General features: G+C 40.5%; 1 protein-coding gene across 6 annotated transcripts; it reads right to left on the reverse strand.

Annotated features, from left to right (window-relative positions):
- Window positions 1-583: 583 nt before the first annotated feature.
- Window positions 584-26,577, reverse strand: kdm1a (lysine (K)-specific demethylase 1a). Of its 6 annotated transcripts, none has more exons than XM_061968221.2 (22): window positions 26,488-26,550; window positions 25,902-25,938; window positions 25,231-25,521; window positions 24,852-25,017; window positions 24,417-24,550; window positions 24,232-24,310; window positions 23,989-24,081; window positions 20,548-20,654; window positions 20,343-20,424; window positions 20,096-20,190; window positions 18,090-18,107; window positions 16,990-17,132; window positions 16,767-16,857; window positions 16,139-16,273; window positions 12,121-12,194; window positions 9,022-9,133; window positions 8,812-8,944; window positions 8,556-8,743; window positions 1,510-1,624; window positions 1,320-1,447; window positions 1,088-1,234; window positions 584-1,016 (listed from the first exon to the last, which is right to left on the reverse strand). In XM_061968221.2, exons 2-22 carry the CDS (start codon window positions 25,929-25,931, stop codon window positions 801-803), a joined length of 2,577 nt encoding a protein of 858 aa, XP_061824205.2. In that variant the 5' UTR covers window positions 25,932-25,938; window positions 26,488-26,550; the 3' UTR covers window positions 584-800. The 6 variants fall into 6 exon arrangements, with proteins under 6 accessions (XP_061824205.2, XP_061824204.2, XP_061824206.2 ...); XM_061968220.2 differs by having other exon boundaries at window positions 24,852-25,020; XM_061968222.2 differs by lacking the exon at window positions 25,902-25,938 and having other exon boundaries at window positions 24,852-25,020; window positions 26,488-26,577.
- Window positions 26,578-26,643: the final 66 nt, after the last annotated feature.

Here is a 26,643-nt window from a genome sequence, read left to right on the forward strand (position 1 = left end):
TGGTATTTCTGTTCTAAATTGGCCCGCCAACTCCCCTGACCTTAGCCCCATAGAAAATCTGTGGGGTATTGTGAAAAGGAAGATGCAGAATGCCAGACCCAAAAACGCAGAAGAGTTGAAGGCCACTATCAGAGCAACCTGGGCTCTCATAACACCTGAGCAGTGCCAGAAACTCATCGACTCCATGCCACGCCGCATTAACGCAGTAATTGAGGCAAAAGGAGCTCCAACCAAGTATTGAGTATTGTACATGCTCATATTTTTCATTTTCATACTTTTCAGTTGGCCAACATTTCTAAAAATCCCTTTTTTGTATTAGCCTTAAGTAATATTCTAATTTTGTGACACACGGAATTTTGGATTTTCATTTGTTGCCACTTCAAATCATCAAAATTAAATGAAATAAACATTTGAATGCATCAGTCTGTGTGCAATGAATAAATATAATGTACAAGTTACACCTTTTGAATGCAATTACTGAAATAAATCAAGTTTTTCAAAATATTCTAATTTACTGGCTTTTACCTGTATATCATCAGAATTCTTAGTTCCTAGATTGGTAGAGGGAAAAAAATGCTTTCAGTTTGCATTTTCAATCTTTTAATAAGAAAACACAGAAAAGCATCGGACGACGAACATGAATGAAATCTTTTCAATAAATCTTTTTAATACAAACTATGCTACACGTTGCAAATCAAACTCAGGATGTCGAATTCATTCTTTCAAGTCTCCATCATGCGCTGCGCTTTTATTTTGGAATGTGTAGGGTAGAGAACATCGGGGCTTGACAGTCTAAATGTTCAGACGACGGCGGCGGCGGCGGGCTGAGCTTGAGGCGGGTTGCTGGCGGCTGTGGCGGTTGTGGGTGTGGCCTGTCTGGGTAGCGTGTACATGGCGCCCAGGAACTGGTCGGCGATGCGTCCGGCCTCGCGCAGCCCGCTGAGGAGGGCTCCGTGAACCGTGGCGGGGTAGTTTCTGATGGTGTGCTCGCCGGCAAAGAACAGCCGCGGTACGGGCTGTAAAATAAGACGGCGTGTGAGAGGGTGATTTTAACAAAAGGTGCGCTTGATGGTGGTCGTGTGCTCACTTGAGAAGCTCCTGGGATGGCGGGCCCGGGCGGGATGGGCTGAGCCATGAGGTCGTAGTCGTTACCCGAAGACCCCGCCGCCACGTACGAATAGGAGCCTCGCGCCCAAGGGTCGGCGCGCCAACGGGTCACCACCGTTTCCTTCGGCTGCCATGGCAACAAACAACACATCCCAGTGAGGCGTGTGTGTTATGTGTGTGTATGTGACCCATCGGGCTGAAAAAGTCATTACCTGAGGCACGGCGCTGCTGCCGAATATCCCTTTCAGAATGGCGAGGCAGCGTCCCACGATGACGTCATCGCTGATGTTCTCCATGATGCCGGCCGCCTCGCCCGCCATCAGAGCCAGCAGGATGGGAGCTGAGTGACGACCGCACATGAGGGACTTTTTCCCACACCTCGACTTGGTGAGGAAGGCTTACCTTTGTAAAGGTTCCAGAACAAGAAGAGCTCGCCGCGACTCGCCGTGGTGGAACCCACGTGACCGAACAAGTTGACGCTGGGATCCCAGAACACGCGGTCAAAACATAACACCACCTGCAGAACACACACAGGAGAGAGCGTGGACTTATGGGAATTATCTTTCAAAAGGACGGATGGAAGGAGTTCATACGCTCAGTGGTTAGAGTGTCCGCCCTGAGACCGGTAGGTTGTGAGTTCAAACCCCGGCCGAGTCATACCCAAGACTATAAAAATGGGACCCATTACCTCCCTGCTTGGCACTCAGCATCAAGGGTTGGAATTGGGGGTTAAATCACCAAAAATGATTCCCGGGCGCGGCCACCGCTGCTGCTCACTGCTCCCCTCACCTCCCAGGGGGTGATCAATGGTGATGGGTCAAATGCAGAGAATAATTTTGCCACACCTAGTGTGTGTGTGTGACTATCATTGCTACTTTTTTTATATGGGGTGACATGCTGTTGCTAGGCAGACTTTATGCAGGCGCTTGTTGACAAAAGGAATTACAAGCAGTGTGCTTGGAAGGATGGAGGGAGTTCATACAGGAATGGAAGAGAGTTCATACAGGAATGGAAGAGAGTTCATACAGGAATGTAAGAGAGTTCATACAGGAATGGAAGAGAGTTCATACAGGAATGGAAGAGAGTTCATACAGGAATGGAAGAGAGTTCATACAGGAATGGAAGGGAGTTCATACAGGAATGGAAGGGAGTTCATACAGGAATGGAAGAGAGTTCATACAGGAATGGAAGAGAGTTCATACAGGAATGTAAGAGAGCTCATACAGGAATGTAAGAGAGCTCATACAGGAATGGAAGAGAGTTCATACAGGAATGTAAGAGAGTTCATACAGGAATGGAAGAGAGTTCATACAGGAATGGAAGAGAGTTCATACAGGAATGGAAGAGAGTTCATACAGGAATGGAAGGGAGTTCATACAGGAATGGAAGGGAGTTCATACAGGAATGGAAGGGAGTTCATACAGGAATGGAAGAGAGTTCATACAGGAATGGAAGAGAGTTCATACAGGAATGGAAGAGAGTTCATACAGGAATGGAAGGGAGTTCATACAGGAATGGAAGAGAGTTCATACAGGAATGGAAGAGAGTTCATACAGGAATGGAAGAGAGTTCATACAGGAATGTAAGAGAGTTCATACAGGAATGTAAGAGAGTTCATACAGGAATGTAAGAGAGTTCATACAGGAATGTAAGAGAGTTCATACAGGAATGGAAGGGAGTTCATACAGGAATGGAAGGGAGTTCATACAGGAATGGAAGGGAGTTCATACAGGAATGTAAGAGAGTTCATACAGGAATGTAAGAGAGTTCATACAGGAATGTAAGAGAGTTCATACAGGAATGTAAGAGAGTTCATACAGGAATGTAAGAGAGTTCATACAGGAATGTAAGAGAGTTCATACAGGAATGTAAGAGAGTTCATACAGGAATGGAAGAGTTCATACAGGAATGGAAGAGAGTTCATACAGGAATGGAAAAGAGTTCATACAGGAATGGAAAAGAGTTCATACAGGAATGGAAAAGAGTTCATACAGGAATGGAAAAGAGTTCATACAGGAATGGAAGAGAGTTCATACAGGAATGGAAAAGAGTTCATACAGGAATGGAAGAGAGTTCATACAGGAATGGAAAAGAGTTCATACAGGAATGGAAAAGAGTTCATACAGGAATGGAAAAGAGTTCATACAGGAATGGAAAAGAGTTCATACAGGAATGGAAGAGAGTTCATACAGGAATGGAAAAGAGTTCATACAGGAATGGAAAAGAGTTCATACAGGAATGGAAGAGAGTTCATACAGGAATGGAAGAGAGTTCATACAGGAATGGAAGAGAGTTCATACAGGAATGGAAGAGAGTTCATACAGGAATGGAAGAGAGTTCATACAGGAATGGAAGAGAGTCCATACAGGAATGGAAGAGAGTCCATACAGGAATGGAAGAGAGTTCATACAGGAATGGAAGAGAGTTCATACAGGAATGGAAGAGAGTTCATACAGGAATGGAAGAGAGTTCATACAGGAATAGAAGAGAGTTCATACAAGAATGGAAGAGAGTTCATACAGGAATGGAAGAGAGTTCATACAGGAATGGAAGAGAGTTCATACAGGAATGGAAGAGAGTTCATACAAGAATGGAAGAGAGTTCATACAGGAATGGAAGAGAGTTCATACAGGAATGGAAGGGAGTTCATACAGGAATGGAAGGGAGTTCATACAGGAATGTAAGAGAGTTCATACAGGAATGGAAGAGAGTTCATACAGGAATGGAAGAGAGTTCATACAGGAATGGAAGAGTTCATACAGGTATGGAAGAGAGTTCATACAGGTATGGAAGAGAGTTCATACAGGAATGGAAAAGAGTTCATACAGGAATGGAAAAGAGTTCATACAGGAATGGAAAAGAGTTCATACAGGAATGGAAGAGAGTTCATACAGGAATGGAAGAGAGTTCATACAGGAATGGAAAAGAGTTCATACAGGAATGGAAGAGAGTTCATACAGGAATGGAAAAGAGTTCATACAGGAATGGAAGGGAGTTCATACAGGAATGGAAGAGAGTTCATACAGGAATGGAAGAGAGTTCATACAGGAATGGAAGGGAGTTCATACAGGAATGGAAGAGAGTTCATACAGGAATGGAAGAGAGTTCATACAGGAATGGAAGGGAGTTCATACAGGAATGGAAGAGAGTTCATACAGGAATGGAAGAGAGTTCATACAGGAATGGAAGAGAGTTCATACAGGAATGTAAGAGAGTTCATACAGGAATGGAAGAGAGTTCATACAGGAATGGAAGAGAGTTCATACAGGAATGGAAGAGAGTTCATACAGGAATGGAAGGGAGTTCATACAGGAATGGAAGGGAGTTCATACAGGAATGGAAGGGAGTTCATACAGGAATGTAAGAGAGTTCATACAGGAATGTAAGAGAGTTCATACAGGAATGTAAGAGAGTTCATACAGGAATGTAAGAGAGTTCATACAGGAATGTAAGAGAGTTCATACAGGAATGTAAGAGAGTTCATACAGGAATGGAAGAGTTCATACAGGAATGGAAGAGAGTTCATACAGGAATGGAAAAGAGTTCATACAGGAATGGAAAAGAGTTCATACAGGAATGGAAAAGAGTTCATACAGGAATGGAAAAGAGTTCATACAGGAATGGAAGAGAGTTCATACAGGAATGGAAAAGAGTTCATACAGGAATGGAAGAGAGTTCATACAGGAATGGAAAAGAGTTCATACAGGAATGGAAAAGAGTTCATACAGGAATGGAAAAGAGTTCATACAGGAATGGAAAAGAGTTCATACAGGAATGGAAGAGAGTTCATACAGGAATGGAAAAGAGTTCATACAGGAATGGAAAAGAGTTCATACAGGAATGGAAGAGAGTTCATACAGGAATGGAAGAGAGTTCATACAGGAATGGAAGAGAGTTCATACAGGAATGGAAGAGAGTTCATACAGGAATGGAAGAGAGTTCATACAGGAATGGAAGAGAGTCCATACAGGAATGGAAGAGAGTCCATACAGGAATGGAAGAGAGTTCATACAGGAATGGAAGAGAGTTCATACAGGAATGGAAGAGAGTTCATACAGGAATGGAAGAGAGTTCATACAGGAATAGAAGAGAGTTCATACAAGAATGGAAGAGAGTTCATACAGGAATGGAAGAGAGTTCATACAGGAATGGAAGAGAGTTCATACAGGAATGGAAGAGAGTTCATACAAGAATGGAAGAGAGTTCATACAGGAATGGAAGAGAGTTCATACAGGAATGGAAGGGAGTTCATACAGGAATGGAAGGGAGTTCATACAGGAATGTAAGAGAGTTCATACAGGAATGGAAGAGAGTTCATACAGGAATGGAAGAGAGTTCATACAGGAATGGAAGAGTTCATACAGGTATGGAAGAGAGTTCATACAGGTATGGAAGAGAGTTCATACAGGAATGGAAAAGAGTTCATACAGGAATGGAAAAGAGTTCATACAGGAATGGAAAAGAGTTCATACAGGAATGGAAGAGAGTTCATACAGGAATGGAAGAGAGTTCATACAGGAATGGAAAAGAGTTCATACAGGAATGGAAGAGAGTTCATACAGGAATGGAAAAGAGTTCATACAGGAATGGAAGGGAGTTCATACAGGAATGGAAGAGAGTTCATACAGGAATGGAAGAGAGTTCATACAGGAATGGAAGGGAGTTCATACAGGAATGGAAGAGAGTTCATACAGGAATGGAAGAGAGTTCATACAGGAATGGAAGAGAGTTCATACAGGAACTCACCAAGCCCAACAGGTTGCATGCTGTTAAGCAGTTTGTATGCGAGGGCTTGTTTACACAGGAATTATAAGGAGTTTACTTCCAAAGGAATTGAGGGAGTTCATACAGGTACTGAATTGCCCTCATATAGGAACCGAAGGGAGGTCACATAAGAACCGAAGGGAGTTCATACAAGAACCGAAAATGATTAATGAAAGAACCAAAAGGAATTCACGCAAGTACCGAAAATAATTCATGAAAGAACCAGAAGGAGTTCATACAAGACCCAAAAGGAGTTCAGCGAAACACGATTATGTCGACGCCACTCAAACTGGTTGTCAACATAAACGGGACCGGCTTAAGCGTGTTCGACGGCACTTGCTTATAGCGAGCAATCCCGATGACCTCATGATGGAGGGAGTTCATACAGCAAGTCTGGGGAAACTTTTAGAGACTTAGACTTCATTTTATTGTCATTAAAATTTGAACTTGACAGTACTTGTTGTAGTGCAGGATAAAAGAGTAATAATGTGCAGATATAAATAAATAGATTACTGTACAGATAAATATATAGCACTTTTGCATATGCATCCACGTTTATGGATGTATGTTGTATTGTCTTTATATTCCAGCCAGTTAATCCGTTTTGGGGGGGAATTGAGGGGATTATTATGATGCGTTCAAGAGTCTTATGGCCTGAGGGAAGAAGCTGTGGAACCTCTTTCTAGAATCCAGCAGTGAAAACAGCTGGACTTTGGAGGGTTTTATGCATTTTTCATTAAAAAAAAGAGTGATGCCAGCAGACAGTAAGTTTTTTTTGTAAATAATCAACAGTGTTCCGGAAGAAGAAAAGTCAGTAAAGTAGTGATGACAGAATGAAGAGTTGTCTTTACTGCACGGCAAAAGAAAGGAACTTTTCTTAGCCAAGTTTGTCAAAGTAAAGAGCAGGAATGAGGATTAATGTTAGCATTTATCTATTTGTGTACCGTAGTTTTTTATGCATGTACAGTAAGTTCATCTTGGATGTGTGTGCATAAATAATAATAATAATGGATTAGATTAGAGATGTTCGATAATGGCTTTTTTGCCGATATCCGATATTGTCCAACTCTTAATTACCGATTCCGATATCAACCGATATATACAGTCGTGGAATTAACACATTATTATGCCTAATTTTGTTGTGATGCATTAACCAATGTAACTTTACCATGAATTGATTAACGTGGACCCCGACTTAAACAAGTTGAAAAACTTATTGGGGTGTTACTATTTAGTGGTCAATTGTACGGAACATGTACTGTACTATGCAATCTACTAATACAAGTTTCAATCAATCAATCAAAAACAAAGTTTTCCAAAATAAGAGAACAACTTCAACTCCAGTTATGGAAAAAAGTGCCAACATGGCACTGCCATATTTATAATTGAAGTCACAAAGTGCTTTTTTTTTTTTTTTTACATGCCTCAAAACAACAGCTTGGAATTTGGGACATGCTCTCCCTGAGATAATCCTAATACCCACTACAACTATGGGAAATACTATACTTTGACTTTCACAAAGTGCATTATTTTTATTTTATTTTTAAACATGCCTCAAAACAACAGCTACAAAAACAATGAAGGCACACAGCTTCAGTCCAGAGTATACTAGAGCATACTTGTCAATATATTGTATATTGTAGCGTCCCGGAAGAGTTAGTGCTGCAAGGGGTTCTGGGTATTTGTTCTGTTGTGTTACGGTGCGGATGTTCTCCCGAAATGTGTTTGTCATTCTTGTTTGGTGTGGGTTCACAGTATGGCGCATATTTGTAACAGTGTTAAAGTTGTTTATACGGCCACCCTCAGTGTGACCTGTATGGCTGTTGATCAAGTATGCGTTGCATTCACTTGTGTGTGTAAAAGCCGTGTATATTATGTGACTGGGCCGGCACGCTGTTAGTATGGAGGAAAAGCGGACGTGACGACAGGTTGTAGAGGACGCTTTAAGGCACGCCCCCAATAATGTTGTCCGGGTGGAAATCGGGAGAATGGTTGCCCCGCGAGATTTTCGGGAGGTTGAAACCGATACAGATAATTTCCGATATTACATTTTAAAGCATTTTATCGGCCGATATTATCGGACATCTCTAGATTAGATTTATATAGCGCTTTTCTACACACTCAAAGCGCTTCACAGAGAAATGAGAACCCATCATTCAGTCACACCTAGTGGTGGTAAGCTACTTTCATAGCCACAGCTGCCCTGGGGTAGACTGACGGAAGCGTGGCTGCCAGTTTGCGCCTACGGCCCCTCCGACCACCACCTATCACTCATTCATTCATTCACCAGTGGGCAAGGGTGAAGTGTCCTCTGCCCAAGGACACAACAGCAGTGATTAGGATGTCAAGAGGCGGGGAGCGAACCTGCAACGGTTACTGGCAGGGCCGCTCTACCCACCCCACCATGCCGTGCTCATTAATGTGTGTTTGAGTCCTAAATCAGCTGATGCTCTTCAGTCTTGCTGCAGTGATTAAAGCGCCCTCTGTTGGACACAGAGCGCATTGCAGCAGGTTGCGTAATAATGCAGTGTGCTGCGGCAGAAGCGGGACATCAACTCGGGGGTGACGCAGAAGGAGCTGAGCCCCTCCACCAGTAGACCAGGGTAAAGACACGGTAAGTAATAATGGTGTGTCCTTGTTGACACTTGCACAAACAGAGAAAAGCGTGAGTGCGCCCCTTCTACCTTGTTGAGGTTTCCAAAACCCATCCTCTGTATGGCGGCCGTCTTCCATTCGGGCAGCGGCGGCACAAACTGCACAGCGGGCGGCTGCTGCTTGAGCACGCCGAGCGGCAGCGTGCACAGCACCGCGTCACACTTGTAGATGAAGGTCTGGGTGGCGGAGCGAGTGTTGACGGCGATCACCTCGCAGCCTGCAGGGAGATCAAACTACTGTAAAAAAAAAAAAACAAGGCATGCGAGAGAAAAATCAACCACTTACCTGAAGCAGTGTAGCGAACCTGTCGCACCGCTGTGTTGAGTTTGATGTCCAGGCCCTCTGCTAGCGCCACGGGCACACACGAGTACCCGTTCCTCACGGTCAGGTGACTGCCGGTGAACTCGAAGTCGTCATCCTGCGGGGGGATGGAGTTGCACCACGCGGTGAGGCCAGCAGCAATGTTTGTTCACGGTCGGCAAGGATGAAACATACCTGATCCCAGTGTTTGAGTGAAAGGGTGGAGAGGGGCGTCGCATTGGCAAACTCCAGGTTGGCAAAGTGCCAGTCGAGAATCTGGCGGTCTCTGGACGACAGGTAGACGTCACTGTGGGCGGACAAGGAGAAGTGGAGGGATTAGTGCGACACTTTTACAACTGCAATCATCCTAAACTCCAATTCAAGTATGTACTTTAACGTTGCGTTGCACAAACAAGGCCTCCACTCAAACAGGTGCCGTGCCTCAAAGCAATCACCAGACCTTTAAACATGATGATTCCAGTAGGTATCTGTAAAGCTATTTTAATGCAACTTAAAAGGGGAACTGCACTTTTTGTGGGAATTTTGCCTATCGTTCACAATCATTATGAAAGACGGATGTATTTCTTTTAATGCATTCTAAATAGAGATGTCCGATAATGGCTTTTTTGCCGATATCCGATATTCCCCAACTCTAAATTACCGATTCCGATATCAACCGATAACGATATATACAGTCGTAGAATTAACACATTATATGCCTAATTTTGTTGTGATGCCCCGCTGGATGCATTAAACAATGTAACAAAGTTTTCCAAAATAAATCAACTCAAGTTATGGAAAAAAATGCCAACATGACACAGCCATATTTATTAGTCACAAAGTGCATTATTTTTTTTAACATGCCTCAAAACAGCAGCTTGGAATTTGGGAGATGCTCTCCCTGAGAGAGCATGTGGAGGTTGAGGTGGGCGGGGTTGGGGGGGTGTATCTTGTAGCGTCCCGGCAAGGGTTTCTGGGTATTTGTTCTGTTGTGTTACGGTGCGGATGTTCTCCCGAAATGTGTTTGTCATTCTTGTTTGGTGTGGGTTCACAGTGTGGCGCATATTTGTAACAGTGTTGAAGTTGTTTATACGGCCACCCTCAGTGTGACCTGTATGGCTGTTGACCAAGTATGGCTTGCATTCACTTGTGTGTGTGAAAAGCCGTAGATATTATGTGACTTGGCCGGCACGCAAAGGCAGTGCCTATAAGGTTTATTGGCGCTCTGTACTTCTCCCTACGTCTGTGTATCACTCCGTACAGCGGCGTTTTAAAAAGTCATACATTTTACTTTTTGAAACCGATACCGATCATTTCCGATATCACATTTTAAAGCATTTATCGGCCGATTATATCGGCAGTCCGAAATTATCGGACATCTCTAATTATAAATATTAAATAAACGTAAATAAAAGTCCATTTACAGCGCAGCCAATGGGAGGTCCTCTATTCCGCCTATAAAACCCAATAAATAACCATTCAAAAAGTGCCAACAATACTCCAATTACTTGTTGTGACTTGAATATTAACCAAGTATTAGTGATATTGTTATTATAGGCGCTAAAACAAAAACTATTTATAGCGGCGCCGTGATCACGAGCTTTCGCGCCTATGTCGAGTGGTCTGCTGCTACCTATTGTAGATCATAAATCATGCCTCTCACCTGGACAAAAGAAGTCTGAGTAGATAATACGACACGTTGGTACACTTTGACAGACATTTAGGACCCGGAAATGTCCAGAACGACACAAAAGGACGCTTTATTCCCCACCCCGTGTCTTTGTGAGGATTATGGTCATTCTTCTTCTAAACAGGTATATATGAACATGCTAGCAGTCGGTATCCTAAAGACAGCAGACATTGTACAGTAAGTGATGTTTTATTATGTTTGTTGGCTATCAAAGTCTGCATGAGCAGAAATCAGCGATGAAGGGGAAAAAAAGCAAATGTGATGCGTTTTTGAAATGAATGCGCCACGTATGCTTAATATGATCAAAATGCGTAAATATGTAATGTTATTATCAATGTACCTGTTACTACATTACATATATACTTACATCATGTATATAAAACTTTAATGGAGGTGTTTGGATGTTTTTTAGGGCTTTATAGGCAGAATAGCGCGGCTCCCATTGGCTCCAGTGCAAGCAGACTTTTGATTTAATTTATTTAATATTTAGAATGCATTAAAAAACAAATACATCCATTCTCATGATAGCGAACAAGAGGCACATTTTTTTTTTTTAAAGTGCAGTTCCCCTTTAAAACAATTTTAATGCTCATATCCTTCTGCGGATTGTTATATAAATACAAAAGCATACCATTGTCTTCCTAGACAAAATTGAAGTCAAACAACATACTAATATGATCCAGTTTAAGAAACGGTTCAAACTCAAGTGTTCACAAAATACAAGGAAGAAGAATTCTAATAAACATCTTAACCTTATTGAAAAAATAATTATCTCATTATGTGAATCATAACTTACTTAGCTATATTTATGAGCCTTATTTATTATTTATGTATTTAATATTTATTTACTTGTTTATCTATTCATTTACTGTTGTGTTACAGACTGAGCACAAACAAACATGTTACAAATGGCTACGAAACAAAAATGTGTAGGATTAAATAAGCTCTGCTTTTTCCTACTCCATTTGGACATGCTGTAATGATAAACTGAAATATGGGATGTTGTAATTGAATGCATGTTCAAAATAAACAAACCATAACATTAACCATACTACGTTACCTTATGTTTACATATTAGGCCTAAACTTGTGTGCGTGTATGCTAGCGGCCCCGCCTTCGCCCACAGAAACAAAGACAGTGCAGCCCTTTTGAAGCGATATGAAAAGAACGAAAACATGCACGGACATGGCAATTTCATTTATCCTTCCATTTATTACCTCCGCCAGGAAATTATGTACTTGCTGGGGTTTGTTTGTCCTGTTAGCAACAAGGCTCAAAAAGTTAAGGGCGAATTTTGATCACACTTTCAAAAAATGTCAGAGGTGGGATAACAAACAAGCATTCTATTGAGAGATAAGGCCTGGCAGAGGTGTGTAATCTCTAAGAGCTTTTCTAGTTTTACTTTATCTGTTTTTTTGGTTACTTCCAGAGCATCCATAAAAATAAAAATAAATGCGTCATGCAAATAAAACGATGACGTTGAGATAAAGTGCATTCCCTTCACCGAGCCACTATTGGAGGAAATGCTGCATGTTGGGAATGTGAATGCTTGTCCCTGCTTCTTGCTTGTAAGTAGTGAAGAGAACATTGTGGGTCTAGGATACCTGGGTGGGTTGGCCTCCAGCTCCTGGAGCTTCTCCTCCAGCTTCCCCTGCAGCTCCTGCAACTCATCATATTCCTGCAAAGGGAAGGGCAAAGCAACACAGGATGTATCATACAGTATAAGTTCCCACACAGTCTGATTATAACTAAGATAGTCCGTCATTGCAGCAAACTGGAGCGACTAAGAATAGCATAATATATGACTGTAATACCGTGACCATGTATACACACACACACACACACACACACACACACACACACACACACACACACACACACACACACACACACACACACACACACACACACAACAGAAGCCACAGAGTTTGGCTAACAAGCTAAAGTGTTCATAAGGTGTTGAAGAGTGCTGGTCCAAATTATGCGCGCACACGTCCGGCTGAAAATGCGTGTGGGTCCTTGAAGTGGTTTGAGGCACAGCAGACGACTCCTTTGCAGACATCAGCTGTGTTTAAAAAAGCTAAACCCTCCGTTCTAAAATATACGCTCGAGAGGTGATTTATCTGCGCCCAAAAATAAAAACGCCAGCACTCGTAGCTAATAATACACCCTGCCAAGGCATTAAACCACTTAAACATAGCCTGTCTACTTTAGCTTCGATAGCGCCACATTAAAAGAGCTCCATATAACATCCCTGCTACCAATTATAAACTTGAAGTGATGCGGGTCACCTCCTGACCTCGGCGTACAGCCACCAATCAGAGCGGAAACTATAAATGTGCTACAATCATAGACGCGATGTAACGTCAAGCCTCAAGACACTTGGAACTAGTTAGCTTCTGAACGTGACGACTGGAGCTTTGAGTGGAATATTCTAATTGAAACTCCAGTCGAGACGTCTGACGAAGGAATCTGATGCATTCCGTCTACAGTAGGGAAGGGATTTATATAGCTCCATTCCTGGGTGGATCTCACATGGGGGATAATTGTTAGCAATGTAGTCTGCTAAAAAAAGGTTAGAAAGTGCCACTCTACATAGCAACTGACGCTGTGGTCAAAGTTAGCATTGTCACACAACACATTTTAAAGTTATTCAATGTTTTACTGCCATCTGGCCACTTAAGATGCCTCAAATTCGTCACGGTTCACGAGTCAGGTAAACTACAGTGAATGGGGCCATTTGAATCCCCTTCCTACTGTATATCGTGTAGTGGCTGTGTTTTAATTCACATTCTTCCAGGTGTACACTTCTCATGCATAAATATGTTCGCAATAGAAGTACAACAACATTCAGGTTGCACTCAAATGGTAAATATGCAGCCTCAATCGTCACCATCTTGGCTGCAATGTAGAAAGTGAGGACGAACATACAGTAAGTTTATGTGAAATAGAAACAACAAATTTGGCCTACGATAGAGATTTTATTTCTATCGTTATATTGCATGTAAGGCTGCAACAACTAATCGATTAAATCGATTAAAATTGATTATAAAAATAGTTGCCGATTAATTTAGTCATCGATTCGTTGGATCCATGCTATGCGCAGAGGCTTTAAAAAAAAAAAATTAATAAACCTTTATTTATAAACTGCAACATGTACAAACAGCTGTGAAACAATAATCAAAATAAGTATGGTGCCAGTATGCTGGGTTTTTTTTTCAATAAAATACTGGAAAGTATTATGTAGTTTGTCTCTTTTATCCGATTATTAATCGATTAATCGAAGTAACAATCGACAGATTAATCGATTATCAAATTAATCGTTAGTTGCAGCCCTAATTGCATGTTGGTTACACATTCTAGCCTTGTCCCGCACAATTGAGAGCAACAGGCTGCAATAGGCTACGACAAACTTGTCACCAATGCAAGGTGGCTTCCTGACCGAAGTAGTTAAAGTATGTCTAAACAGTGCAGAAACGCTTACAAGTTACGAATCTTCGCCTCTATGGTGGCAAACAAACTATGTTTATTACAGGTATTATCACTGGAGGACTGAAGGATGAGAAATAGGCACACATGCGACAAGAAACCCTGCTAACCGTTAAGATACCTGGAATATAAAGTAGCAAAACAGGAAAAAAAAGTGCTTAGTACACTTTAACACAAGTCTAATTGGAAGCGCGTTACAGTGGAGAGTAACAAACTATGAACAGGAAATTAGCAAACAGATTAGTAAGGGTCTCGACAGACATTAATACAATAACTACACAGAACGTACATGTCTGAAAACCAGAAATTACACAATTTGTTACTGCATAGGTGGTAGCAGCCAATCAGCAGCCAAAGGAGGAGCAACTGTAAACTGTTTTAAAATAGTACTTTCGGGTGTCCCGATCAGATATTTATATCAGTCCCATATCAGCAAAAAGAGAGTAGCGGATTATATTGGCTACAATCTAAAATCTCTGATAAAAGCAGTACTTGTACAAAGCTGAAAAGCCAGTTAACATCTAAATGTCCTCCAATAAGCACACATGGTTGGTGTTTTCAAGTATCATTTACAAAAGGTTAACATGGTAGGCTATAGGCAACTAAAAGCTAACAGCCAGACAACAACTAAGCACACTATAGCACACAAATCAAACATGTGTAGTAGTAAGTGTCCTTAAGTAAACAATATTGCAGCCTAAAACACATTTGTCAATATATACACGTATCAAAAAATTATAGTATTTCATATACAAAGTCATCAAGGCAGTGTATTAGAAAGTATCCAGTAACAACTGTGTCCACATCATTCAACTTACTGGGCCAGAAGCTTAACTTGATGAATTGTTGCCAAAAACAAATTACAACTCCACATTAAGACAATATAAGCTCATTCCAGACTGTTATTAATAATAAATAGATTAGTGTTTTTCATACATGTGTATTTGGGTCACGGTTCTGTACGTACCTTTGTATTGGAGTCACAGTTCTGTACGTACCTTTGTATTAGGGTCACGGTACTTCGGTCTGTTGGACTAATTTCACTTAATCAAGACTTTTTTACCATTCTACACTACAAAATAAATGTATTTATGATTCGTGCTCATATCGTATCAAATTGATATCAGTCAAAGAATAACTTTTTATATATATTTTGATTATTTTAAATGTACATCGCAATATTGATTTTAGCCCATGTACCCCATCTCTAAAGGAGTGGTTTCATTTCACAATTAAAAAGGAGAGAAGAGGATAAATATTGGGATTGTCATTTCTGTTAATGAAGTCATATCTTGATGTTCTTTCAACATTTTAAAAACTTCCTTGTGGTCTACATAAAATATAATGGTGGTTCTTTGGTCAAGATTTAGCGAAGATTATGTTTCATCTTCAAACTGCTTTCTGACCGTCTCTACAGGATGCGCCGTTTTGTGAGCGGTCTTATTTACGTGGCTCCACTTCGACTGCGTCTTCTTCCCGTCATCTTTGTTATAATTTTTAGCGCTTCCATAGAGAGTCTGAAAGGGATAAGTTCTAACAACACACTACTTTGTATTAGAAACGGCGACAGCGGAGGATGCATGTGCGTGTACAAGCCAGTCTGCCCCACAGCAAGTGGATAGAGAGAAATAAGGAATTTATTGACTACAGCGTCGGACTACAATGGCGATTTCGTACAAAGCTCTTCGGGTATGTGCTGACGTCACATGTTGGAAAAACGTCACAAATTGGGCAAATTCCAAACAAGCCATTTGTAAAAAGTATGAAGGAAGGAATGATTGTTTTATAAATACCTTCAACATGCACCCATGGTTTGATTTCAAATACACAAAAACAGGTACCAATAGGTAAGAAAAGTTGATTTTGCATATTAGTTCCCCTTTAAGTGCGTAAATTAATGACACAATCGATTTGGGACACTGTCATCTTCAAAACATTGGCGCCCAATGGACCTATGTGTACAAAGTCTACACATATTGAAGAATAAGTACAGAAGTGTGCGAAATGAATCACTTTTTAAGTGTTGTGTTGTGTTGTGTTGTGTTGTGTTGTGTTGTGTGTGTGTGTGTGTGTGTGTGTGTGTGTGTGTGTGTGTGTGTGTGTGTGTGTGTGTGTGTGTGTGTGTGAGCTCACTTTGCAGAGGGCAGTCAGGTCTCTGTGCTTGCTCTTCACCAGGAACTCAGCCGTGATATCTCTTGGTGGTTTGACCTCGCTGGCCTCTTTGTACTGCTGATGGAGCTCCTTCACGCGCTCCTTCGTGGACACCATCTGAGTGCAGAAAGACCAGGTGGTATCATGAAGCTTAAAGAAGCCATGTCTGTTTTTATACATGGGCCTCACTAAGTTTATCGAAAAATATGATTGCTGTGTATGATTATGTATTATGGGCATTAGTGGGATGAATTGAGGTTTTTAGAACAGTTCATTTGAAGTTAAAACTACCGGTACATTAAAAACTTTCAGGGACGGTGTGGCTCGGTTGGTAGAGCGGCCGTGCCAGAAACTTGAGGGTTCCTGGTTCGATCCCCAGCTTACGCCTTCCTTGTCACGTCCTTGAGCAAAACATTTCGACCATGCTCCTGATGGGTCGTGGTTAGGGCCTTGCATGGCAGCTACCGCCATCAGTGTGTGAATGTGTGTGTGTGGGTGAATGTGTAAATAGCTCTTTTGAGTACCTTGAAGGTAGAAAAGAGCTATACAAGTATAACCCATTTACCATTTGCAAGTTGTCCAACAGTGGACTTTTCGATTGCTCGTTTACCTTGTTGAGTAGATCTCTGAGCTCTTCTTGGGTCTTCACAATCTTATTCCAGTGTTCTATTTGCTCATCCTTTACATGCTTCTCCTGCAGCCTGCACAGCAATACACGCGGTGTGAGCAAGCGTGCTTTAGTGTCCAGCAGTGGACAATGAGAACGTTTTGTGACTTACGAAGACGACTGATACTTCTGCAACTAACTGTATGTGAAGAATATCAGCACTTACTGTATGACCACCTCTAGGGCTTGTCCCAGCGAGACAGGCTTGTTGTTGAGGAAGTTGAAATCGAGCTGATGGCTCAGGAAGGAGGTGGCCTCCAGTAACCTGTTGAACTCCTGCTCCACCATCTCGTCTTTTTCTTTTGGCACCTAAACACACATGCATAGAGTCATTCCACTGAAAAGTTTCAAAAGGGACACATATTCCTAATGAATATATCACAACAAAATGATGCAACTCGGGATGAAACGATATAAAAATGTTGATTATTGTAACCAAAATTATTATGGTTATCATTTTTATCACGGTATTGTTGAATGAGCACAAAGGTACTCATACACACTTATAACCAACTTGTATTTTTTTTTTATGGTAATACAATAAATAAATAGCCACACAATATACTTTGTCAGAATAAATATGTTACATAATAAAATTGTTCAGGCTACTAGAGAGCCATATTATTTTCATTTGCGTGTTTAAATATGTTTATATTCTTCTGTTTTAACTTGTAAATGTTTTAGTACTTCTTTAATGACAAACAAAAAAGACATCCAGTTTATGTGATGTCATGCAAATGTAGTTCTTCTTGTCATATTCAAGTATAGATCGATCTCTGTCCTAAGAGAGCACAGTCTGTAGGGTTAATGTGCACAATCTAAAATCTTAGTTGCTCAGACAGTAAATGTTTCATGCAAGTTTAGATTGGGGAATGTAGTTTTTAACGGGGGAAAAACGGTTAATGTGTCCTGCATTTATTTATGTTGGAATTTAAGCTAGTGTGCACTAAATTGCTTCTGCAGTAAATGAGCAGTGTCACCGGTTCGTGAGTTTATCAAAGTGTTTGGGAGTTTTACCACAATTTATCATTATACCATTTATTGTTACATCCCCAGACATAACAATGGGTTCATTAACATGGGGTGGAGCCACACTAGTTAAATAATGGTAGTGAGCATGTGCTGACTGACAGGTTTGTTAAGAATAAGTTAAGAATACAAGACTCTGCACTTAAAAGTTACAAAAGAAAACACTGGGAAACTAAACAATACACAATTTATGCACAAGAACTAATACAATAAAAAAATTAAAAAAACAATACATACACTTGTGCACCGTTCACCCTTTAGATGTTCACCAAAAGATTGGAAGTGGTTGGAGAAAGGAAGGGTGGAGGGAAGGGGAGGAGAGAACAAATTGATTAAACAAAGAAAAATTCAAACTTGTACATGTCATTTTGTCTCTGGAGAGAGGAGGAATCAAGGTTCAGGTGATGCCTGGGAACCCCTCCAACCTAAAAATCTAACTACTGTTAATAACCTTAGGCTCTGTCCGTTTTGTTGAGGAGGGGAAATAAAGCCAGTTTGTTGTGTTTGCAAAGGTTCAGTGAAAGGTCGATTCATGCCTCAATCACGCTAGGCCAAAAAGGGGCCTTAATGTGATTTTATAGGTATGTAAACCACACATGGTTTGGATTTTTTTCTGATGTTGGACTACAAATACAAAATGTAAATGTAAAAAAAACTTATCTTCCACTGCATGTGAGGCGTTGCCTCGCCGCAAATGTTTTCTGTCTTTCAGCTTGCTAACAGCTAAAGGACGAACCAGCACCTCAACGAAGATAAGTCATATCAACAGCAAACAGACAAAGCAAAGACAGGGCGCAATCACAACGCCCCCAGCATACTCCATTCTGAATAATCACATATTGTGCGTACTGAGCTGCTCGCATAATATGTGACCCCTCCCTTTAGAAGCAGCCTCAGCATATAACTAGGGAACTAATAGAACTGAATTAAAAGAGGAGAGTGAGGGCTGTTCCTCAGAGCGTAGGGTGAGACTCTAACTGAGTGTGCAGCTCCATGCGTTCTCCCCATGAGCAAAATTTCAATCTCAATCAATCAATCTTTATTTATATAGCCCTAAATCACAAGTGTCTCAAAGGGCTGCACAAGCCACAACGACATCCTCAGTACAAAGTTTAACTCTGTCTCTGCCTGGTTCCTTGCTTCTTGTTCTGTTTATTAGATAGTTTGGTGCTTAAACCTGACAGCGAGTCACAGGGGATAATTTTATTAGGTGTACACAATAAATATCCGATAATTATCGGGCCGATATGAGTAATTATGACGTCATACAATAAATCTTATAACATTAAACAAAAAGCTTTGATAACCAATTTAAAAATAATGGTCCAATTAAGCTTGATTACCCGTACTGTGTTGTAGGTGGGTTAGGGTGAGCAACTCAAGTACCCTTTTTGTCCTACGTGTCGTGCTGTCATAAACTTCCACTGAACTTATTGTAAACAAACATCGCCTTGATCGTGTGGGATTCTTCACTGTTAAAGAGGAAGACTTCTCAAGTGCTATATTTACACCAAATGTTTTGCAAACTTGCAGAAACAGTGTGCTTTAACACATCAAACCTTAATAGCCAACTGCAAGCGCCAGCATCACTACAATGGTGTTTTGCTTAAGGAAATGCTCCAAAGAAAAGAAAGGCTCCCCTCCGTGGTTTGGACGCACCTGCTCTAAACACTAGTACAGTCTCTAATAACACCAGTTGAAAAAGTCACTAAAATGATTGGAGAAGTCTCTAGAACCAGTACATTGTACAATAAGCAGCAAATATTGAAATATCAAGCAATGCAATATTAGCAACAATATATGTTAATACTAATGAATAATAACAGATTTGTTTTTAAATGTCTGTACACTGTTTTAGCCTTTAGAAGAAAATATATGCATCATTGCAGATTATGCAAGTTAGATGATGACCTCATATTGACCACGCCCCTGTCACCACAGATATGTTGGCAATCTGAGGGAAACACTGCGGAGTGAAATATTAAAATCATGTATTTCTTAATTCCATTAAAATTTTCATTATAAAAAAAACAACATTTAGTAGCTCATAAAAATCATAAAAACTGAAAAAAAGTGGTTATGGTCCGCACTTGAACCAGCAAATGAACTGCAAAATCTTCCTGAGCCGTTAATCTGAATTGAACTCCTGAAATCAAACAACTTTTACACTTAATTCTTATTTACTGAGATGCACCTCTATAATATGGCCTAAAGAGTTGAGTGAGCATGTGGTGAAAACTCACAGCCTGGCCATTGGCTTCATACAGCGGACACTTCTGTTTGATCTTGGCCAGCTCCATGTTAACCTGCTTGCTGACCACCGCCATGGGGTTCCCTCCTGAACAAGCAGACAATCCAGACATGAGATGCAGTATTTATAGACAACGGTACCCTCTGCAGGCTGATCTAAAAACTACAGCAAAATATCTTTACAAAATCCCCAGGAGGCACAGATTAGGGCTACAATGTAGGATCTTCATAAATTATTACCTAGGCCAGTCACCACCATGGCGCCTAAATCAGCAACATAGTTGCCCTTCCTAAATGTGGCCACTCTGCCTCCAACACGGTCCTAAGAAGAAAAAAAACACCATGACTTAAAATGTCAAACTTCTGAACCAACGGATAATTGTTACACCGTAGTAATGCAGTAAAAACTATTCATGCTATGAGTTATACCTGGACACATACATACCCTTGCTTCTAATACTGTAACATCCATCCCAAAACTCTGTAGCTGGCGGGCTGCGGCCAGGCCCGATACCCCTCCTCCGATCACTATGACCTTTCCAGTCTTCTTGGCTGTAACAAGACAAGAATGTAAATAATGGCCAATAATGTCACTGTAGAGGTTCTCGGTTATTGTACAAACGCATTTCCATAATTTGTATTTTATTTTTCAACACTTGAACACATCATTAGAGAAAACTTTTATTTGTACATATGCATTGTTCACAAATACATCTTATAATATTGCATTTAAAAATTATTTTGAACAAAGAAATACTTTAAGATGTTGTTGAAGTGAATGGTGGTTAACTGGAGGCCTGGCATACAGTATACAAAGGAACCCATCTCAGTCGACAGCTGACACTCATCAACATAAACGGTTGTCGACACAAGCAAAACGAATCAACTAGCCATAGTTGCACATTTATTTACCTTAAAATGGGCAAAAATGAGGGGTATTTTGATTTCTGGCAGTTTGTTGACATAGTTTTCCTCCATTTGTTTTTATTTTAAACCTTGTATTAGTGCTGTCAAACAATTATTGTTTTAAATGAAATAATCATGATTAACCACAGTTGCTACAAAAGCATTGCTTAACTTATCTGTGCTACCCTTGTTGACAACATTGCCGGCAGATAAACTCCGCCAGCCTTGTTTGTCTTATACTGCTTGCTGTTGCTGTACCATTAGCATTTTTGCTAGTTGCTGCCTCAAAAATGTGTTTTTCTTTCAGGTGGTATTTTAAACTTAAAAGAAAATTCCTCGCTGCAATATATGCAAATTACCTTGGTTTTATTATTGGTCCCATCTGTGTTTTGAAGCAAAGTTTGGCAGCAAACATACCAGTCGTAGTTATCGTGACCAAAATGATATAGGATAACATTATTATCGCGGTATTGTTGAATGTGCTCAAAAGGTGATTTTAAACACACTGAAATATTTTGACCAGGTTCAATTTTTTTTAAATAACTAAAATAAATAGACACACTGTTATCAAACCCACTATTTTGCATGTTTTGTGTTTCTTATGCTTCACTGATAGTGTTTTAGTCTTTGTGTTTTATTTGTTTTATTGGCTAAGCTTTTATTGTTTTAAATATTGGTTTGTGCTGTAGCACTTTAAGATGTATTTAAATGAAAAGTGCATACCAAAACAAATCTATTGTTATTAACTATTATTTCTGGTGAGTGTTGTGTTGTCCTACTCTGTTCAGCAGTCCTTGAATGCACCGTAAAAACAGCACCATAAAAACACCGGTCTCATAATCCTCGATCACTCGCGCTTAAAGAGCACAGCTTGTAGGTTCAATATGCACATCTACATATCTTAGTTGCTCAGACAGCAATGTGTTTATATGAATTTTGATTGGGGTATGTCATTTCTTAATGGGAAAGACTCTTGTTTTCATGTTAGCATTTAAGGTAGCGAGCTGGCGCCAGTCAGTCCGTGAACTTATCAATTACGGTTTGTTGATCATTTTAATCCAAAACAGTACTACTAACCGTCAGAAGTTTTACCACAGTTAATATTATTGTTTTACTTTGTACTGACGTACACATTAACCTGATCCCTGCCCGTATAACAACCCACACGCCTTTTAAGTAACATCCGTGGTTAAGGTAAAGGTGCATGCGCGGTCAAAATCAATTGCCTGATTAATCTGTGTTTGTACATGATAAATGTGATCATATTTTGTGATTAATCGCATGTGTACCACAGCCCTAGTTTTTATACATTTTATTCTCCTGTCAAACTGATCTGCTGCTAGTTGCTGTGGTAGAGCCCAAATCCGTACTGCCATGCCTATATTTTGAGGCTTACTTCGCACTGAGCCGGAAGCCACTGTGTATACCTTGTAATGCTGTATAACTTGACAGTAGGTATGTCGCCGTTGTCGTTTAATGCTGCTTATTGATAATTAGGAAGTAGCCAACACAAAAACAGTCTGATTTATTATACCAATGACTCCATTGAGTCTCAAATTTCATGTTAACTGAAGTGGTCGACATTAGGTTAAGCAGGCAATCTTAAACGAGTTTGACTGCAGTGCCCACTATTTGGGGATATAGACTTCAGGGTTTCCCCTACATGTAAATGATCGTGGCGTCACAACTTAAAGATAAGCAGTTTTTTTAACATAAAAACAAAGTATTGCAAGAATGGATATACATTATAAAGTCTATTATTGACATACTATTGGCCATAAAAAAGTTTTTAAAAAAAACAAATGTTCCTCTATGCTTTATTTTGGGGGGGGGGGGGTGCATCGGCATCATCTGTCAGCAGCCCTACAGTTGGCCGTGCACCTGAACGGAGTTGACACCCGGTAAAAGTAAGGAGAGAAAGTTGAAGAGAATGTTAGCTAATGCATTTTTTGTTCAAGCCTGTGCAAACAACCCTAATTTTGACATTACTTTGACATTACTACCAACAATAACATCTAACTTTAACCATATGAGGGAGGGGGGTTTTCTCCAGGTATTCCAGCTCCCTCCCACATTCCAAAAATGTGCATAATAGATTAATTGTAGACTGTAAATTGTCCATAGGACAGGTATGAATGTGAGTGTGAATGATTGATTGTCTATATGTACCCTGTGATTGGCCCTGCTAATTTTTGTTAGCCTGTCAATGAGCCGGTCCATTGTATATTAGCCAACCTTCATGTTAAATAATTGTTTTGCTTTTTATCAGTTTATTCCAAATTATATTATTAATTTAACGTGATTCCTACATGTATGTGCACTTCATGTGTATACAGTAAATAATTTACTTTCCTTAATGTGCTTAGTTTTACAGTGACTTTGTTGTGGAGAATATGAATAAACCTCCTCTAGTTATTTTTCTTTCATCACTAACCTAAAAGACTGTTTACATATTTGGCAAACTCAATTTCAACATTCAGAGAGGGCAGAATATAGTGTAGCCGGTGTTACCTTTTGCAATGAGCAGCAACAATTTAAAAACAGAGCAAAACAATATAAGAAAAATATGTTAAAACTACAATAAACTAATAATGTTTTAAATATATGTAAAACATTTGTCTAACTTTTCTAGAACAGGGGTCCCTAAACTACGGCCCACTGTTTACCTTTTTAAAGAAAATATATGAGGTGGTGAGGTGTTCCCTGCCTTCCGCCCGAGTGCAGCTGGGATAGGCTACAGCACCCCCCGCAACCTCGGGAGGGACAAGCGGTAGAAAATGGATGGATGGGTATGCATTATCACCAAAAAAATAATCATGTCATAAATATGTCATATTGACCACGCTCCACCGCCACAATCTCGGGAAACCCTGCAGGTTGTCCTTTAAATCATAGCGTAAACACATACTGCTCTATGGTAATAATTCTGTTGCAGTAAGATATTACTAAAGTGTATTTTTTTATTCATGAGTTAACTCACTTGGTAAAGGCTTAACCCTCTTGTAAATGCCAAAATTGATCAGCCCGTGCCTTTCAAGGTAGCTGTGTATCCTATGGACCAGCACAGCATCACCTAAAGGGGAACAAAATATAAAATTACAAAAGCACAACAATTTTTTTATTATATATATATATATATATATATATATATATATATATATATATATATATATATATATATATATTTTTTTTTTTTTTTTTTTTTTTTTTTTTAATGTCTTACTGTTGTAGGGAGCTTCAAGCTGCTGTGCGGTGGCCTCAAAGGTCAGCTGGATCTTGGGGTTGTCCAGCCACAGTTGAAGCTAGAAGGTGTTAAAAAACATGGGCTTAAAATGCTGTGTTTCAATTAGTTTATGAAGAATCGTGTAACTTTGGAAGGTGAGGTCATGCAAGTACAGGGGCACTTACTGTGCGGTTGCGGATGTAGAGGAACACCTTCTGAGTCTGTTGGGGTCCGCTGATGATGTCAGGGAAGCAGGCAGCCTCCTGGGATGTCATGCGGTCGTGAGGGAGGCGGCTCTGAAAAGCGGCTCCTTCTACTCCTAATTATGGACACAGTGTTAATGGCGGTCTCAAACATAACTACAGTGGAATATTTTAAGTTGAAAGCCCCTCTGGTTTTACGATTGAATTGCAAGGGCTAATTCTGCACATTTATCTTTTTGGGACTGGATGACTCCAGTGTAACCAGATGTAAATGTTTGTGTATTTCACTTATTTTAACAGAAAATGCTCGTATACCCACAGTTTGACCCTGAAACAATTTATAGCGATTTCCATTATTTCCTACGGCAACAATTGTTGAAAGATTATCCAGTTTTTATAAACGGAACACGGACACACCCGATGGTTCCTCTGGTTCACTATCATTCTCTTCCTCTGGGGGAGGAGCTGGCGGCGGGATGACCTGCTTCCGCTCTTTCTCCGCTTTGGCGTTCCGCTCTTCCTCGGAGTAATATTCGTCCTCAGACAGATTGGCCAGGCTTTCGTCCATCTCGCGGTACTCCACCTGCAACAGTAGGCACAATAAAAGCATCATTAAAACCCTCGTTTCTATTTGAGATTTCTTGGATTACTCACACGTTTCTATCTTCTCAGGCTTGATTGGTCAATGATGTTGGTTGCAAGTATAATTCATTTCAATGATACCCCTCTACTATTGTACTAGCAATGTGCTTCCTGCTTCTAAAGCAGGAAGGTACTTTAATTTTCAAATGTTTACTTTTTGCCGCTTGCGCCGACTTGTCCTGCGGACTTCGGCCGAGTCCGGATCCAGAACACCGGGGCCTCCTCCTTGGTGAGATAAAGGGGCTCCCCCTGACTCGCCACTCGGAGAAGATCTTTCCTTTTTCTTTACATCCATAGGGGCGGAGACTGAAGCACCCATTTGGACATCAGAACCAGGGGCCCTGTCGCCTCCAGCTCCACCCGCAGAGGATGAAGAGGACGACGAGGAGGACCCTGCATCAGATTTTTTACTCGACAACATGATGGAGGATGTTGGAGGCCTCTCCTGTGTGGGAGTGGAGGGACACAATAAGAAAGGCTCAAATTGCAATCTCACAATCCATACTGTAAAAGATGAATGTGATGACGTGTGGGGCTCTGTAAGCTGTGGAAGTAAAAAAATAACCAGTGCACGCGTGATGGTGTGGGTTATAAAAATGGATGCATACGTGTGTAATAACAAAGAGCAGAAACTTTTAGAACTCATGTCTGATGATCACGCTTCATGTTAATCACTGTGTTACAGCATGCTAATAACCAAAAAAACACCACCCAAAAGATTGGCTAAATGGAATAAATACAGCGGTTGTCTGTGCAAAAATGATATGATTTAATTTGTTTTGTGAAATGGAGGCTCTATGGCACAATAACCTTGTCTTGTTTTACCCATTTCTCCGTGCACCTGGTAATATCCATTCAAACGCTAAGAGATGAAGACAGAACCAGAATAACAACGTTATGGACAAAAGTGGCCGTGTTCACATTACAACGTTAAAGTGCAACAAAAAAAAGAAACGAATTTTGATGTTTTATTTATGTAAGCTATATGTCAACGACCATTTGCTGCATAGAACCCCGTTACCGTCCATCTGGACAATGCTAGCTGGACATCATTGCAATGCTAGCAGCACAATTAATTACTTTAGACGTCAAATTTGCTCGAGCAATATTATAATAGAACCTAGACATAAAAACATACGATTTATGAGTAGCAACAACTGGAATTTAAACCATTCACTTTGTGACCTAAAATTATAGAAAATGTCCCATTCCCTTGACTATTGCAAGCTACATTAGCTGCTAACAATGAGCCCAAGCTAGCGTTCGCCCAGTGGCAGGTGCTACATGGGTAAAAAAAAATCACTCTGTACCGATAATGTAGCGATATACGTCAAGACAAACTATTCTAAATCCCAGATTATCATTTGCAGAAATAAAAGTATGCGTAAATTATTATAAATATGGACATTACCTCGCAATCCTCCGCAGATGTCAACACAAAAGACCACACAGTTGTTGACTCCTTTAAGAGAACTCAACACGGATTGGAGGAGCAGGATAGCCTTCCAACAAGAAGAACTAACACGATTGGCTTAAAAAGCTGTCAATCAAAATAAAAACCGGAAAA

This window comes from Nerophis lumbriciformis, linkage group LG08, assembly GCF_033978685.3.
Source record: "Nerophis lumbriciformis linkage group LG08, RoL_Nlum_v2.1, whole genome shotgun sequence".
Taxonomy (NCBI): domain Eukaryota; kingdom Metazoa; phylum Chordata; class Actinopteri; order Syngnathiformes; family Syngnathidae; genus Nerophis; species Nerophis lumbriciformis.

Excerpts from the sequence above, each read along its gene's own strand:
- kdm1a (XM_061968218.2), bottom strand. The coding sequence starts at position 25,931 with ATGGATATTACCAGGTGCACGGAGAAATGGGTAAAACAAGACAAG. Across the intron at positions 20,425-20,547 it reads TTACAGTATTAGAAGCAAGG|GACCGTGTTGGAGGCAGAGT; the intron begins GTATGTATGTGT and ends TTTTCTTCTTAG. Across the intron at positions 16,858-16,989 it reads GCCCTAGAGGTGGTCATACA|GCTGCAGGAGAAGCATGTAA; the intron begins GTAAGTGCTGAT and ends ATTGCTGTGCAG.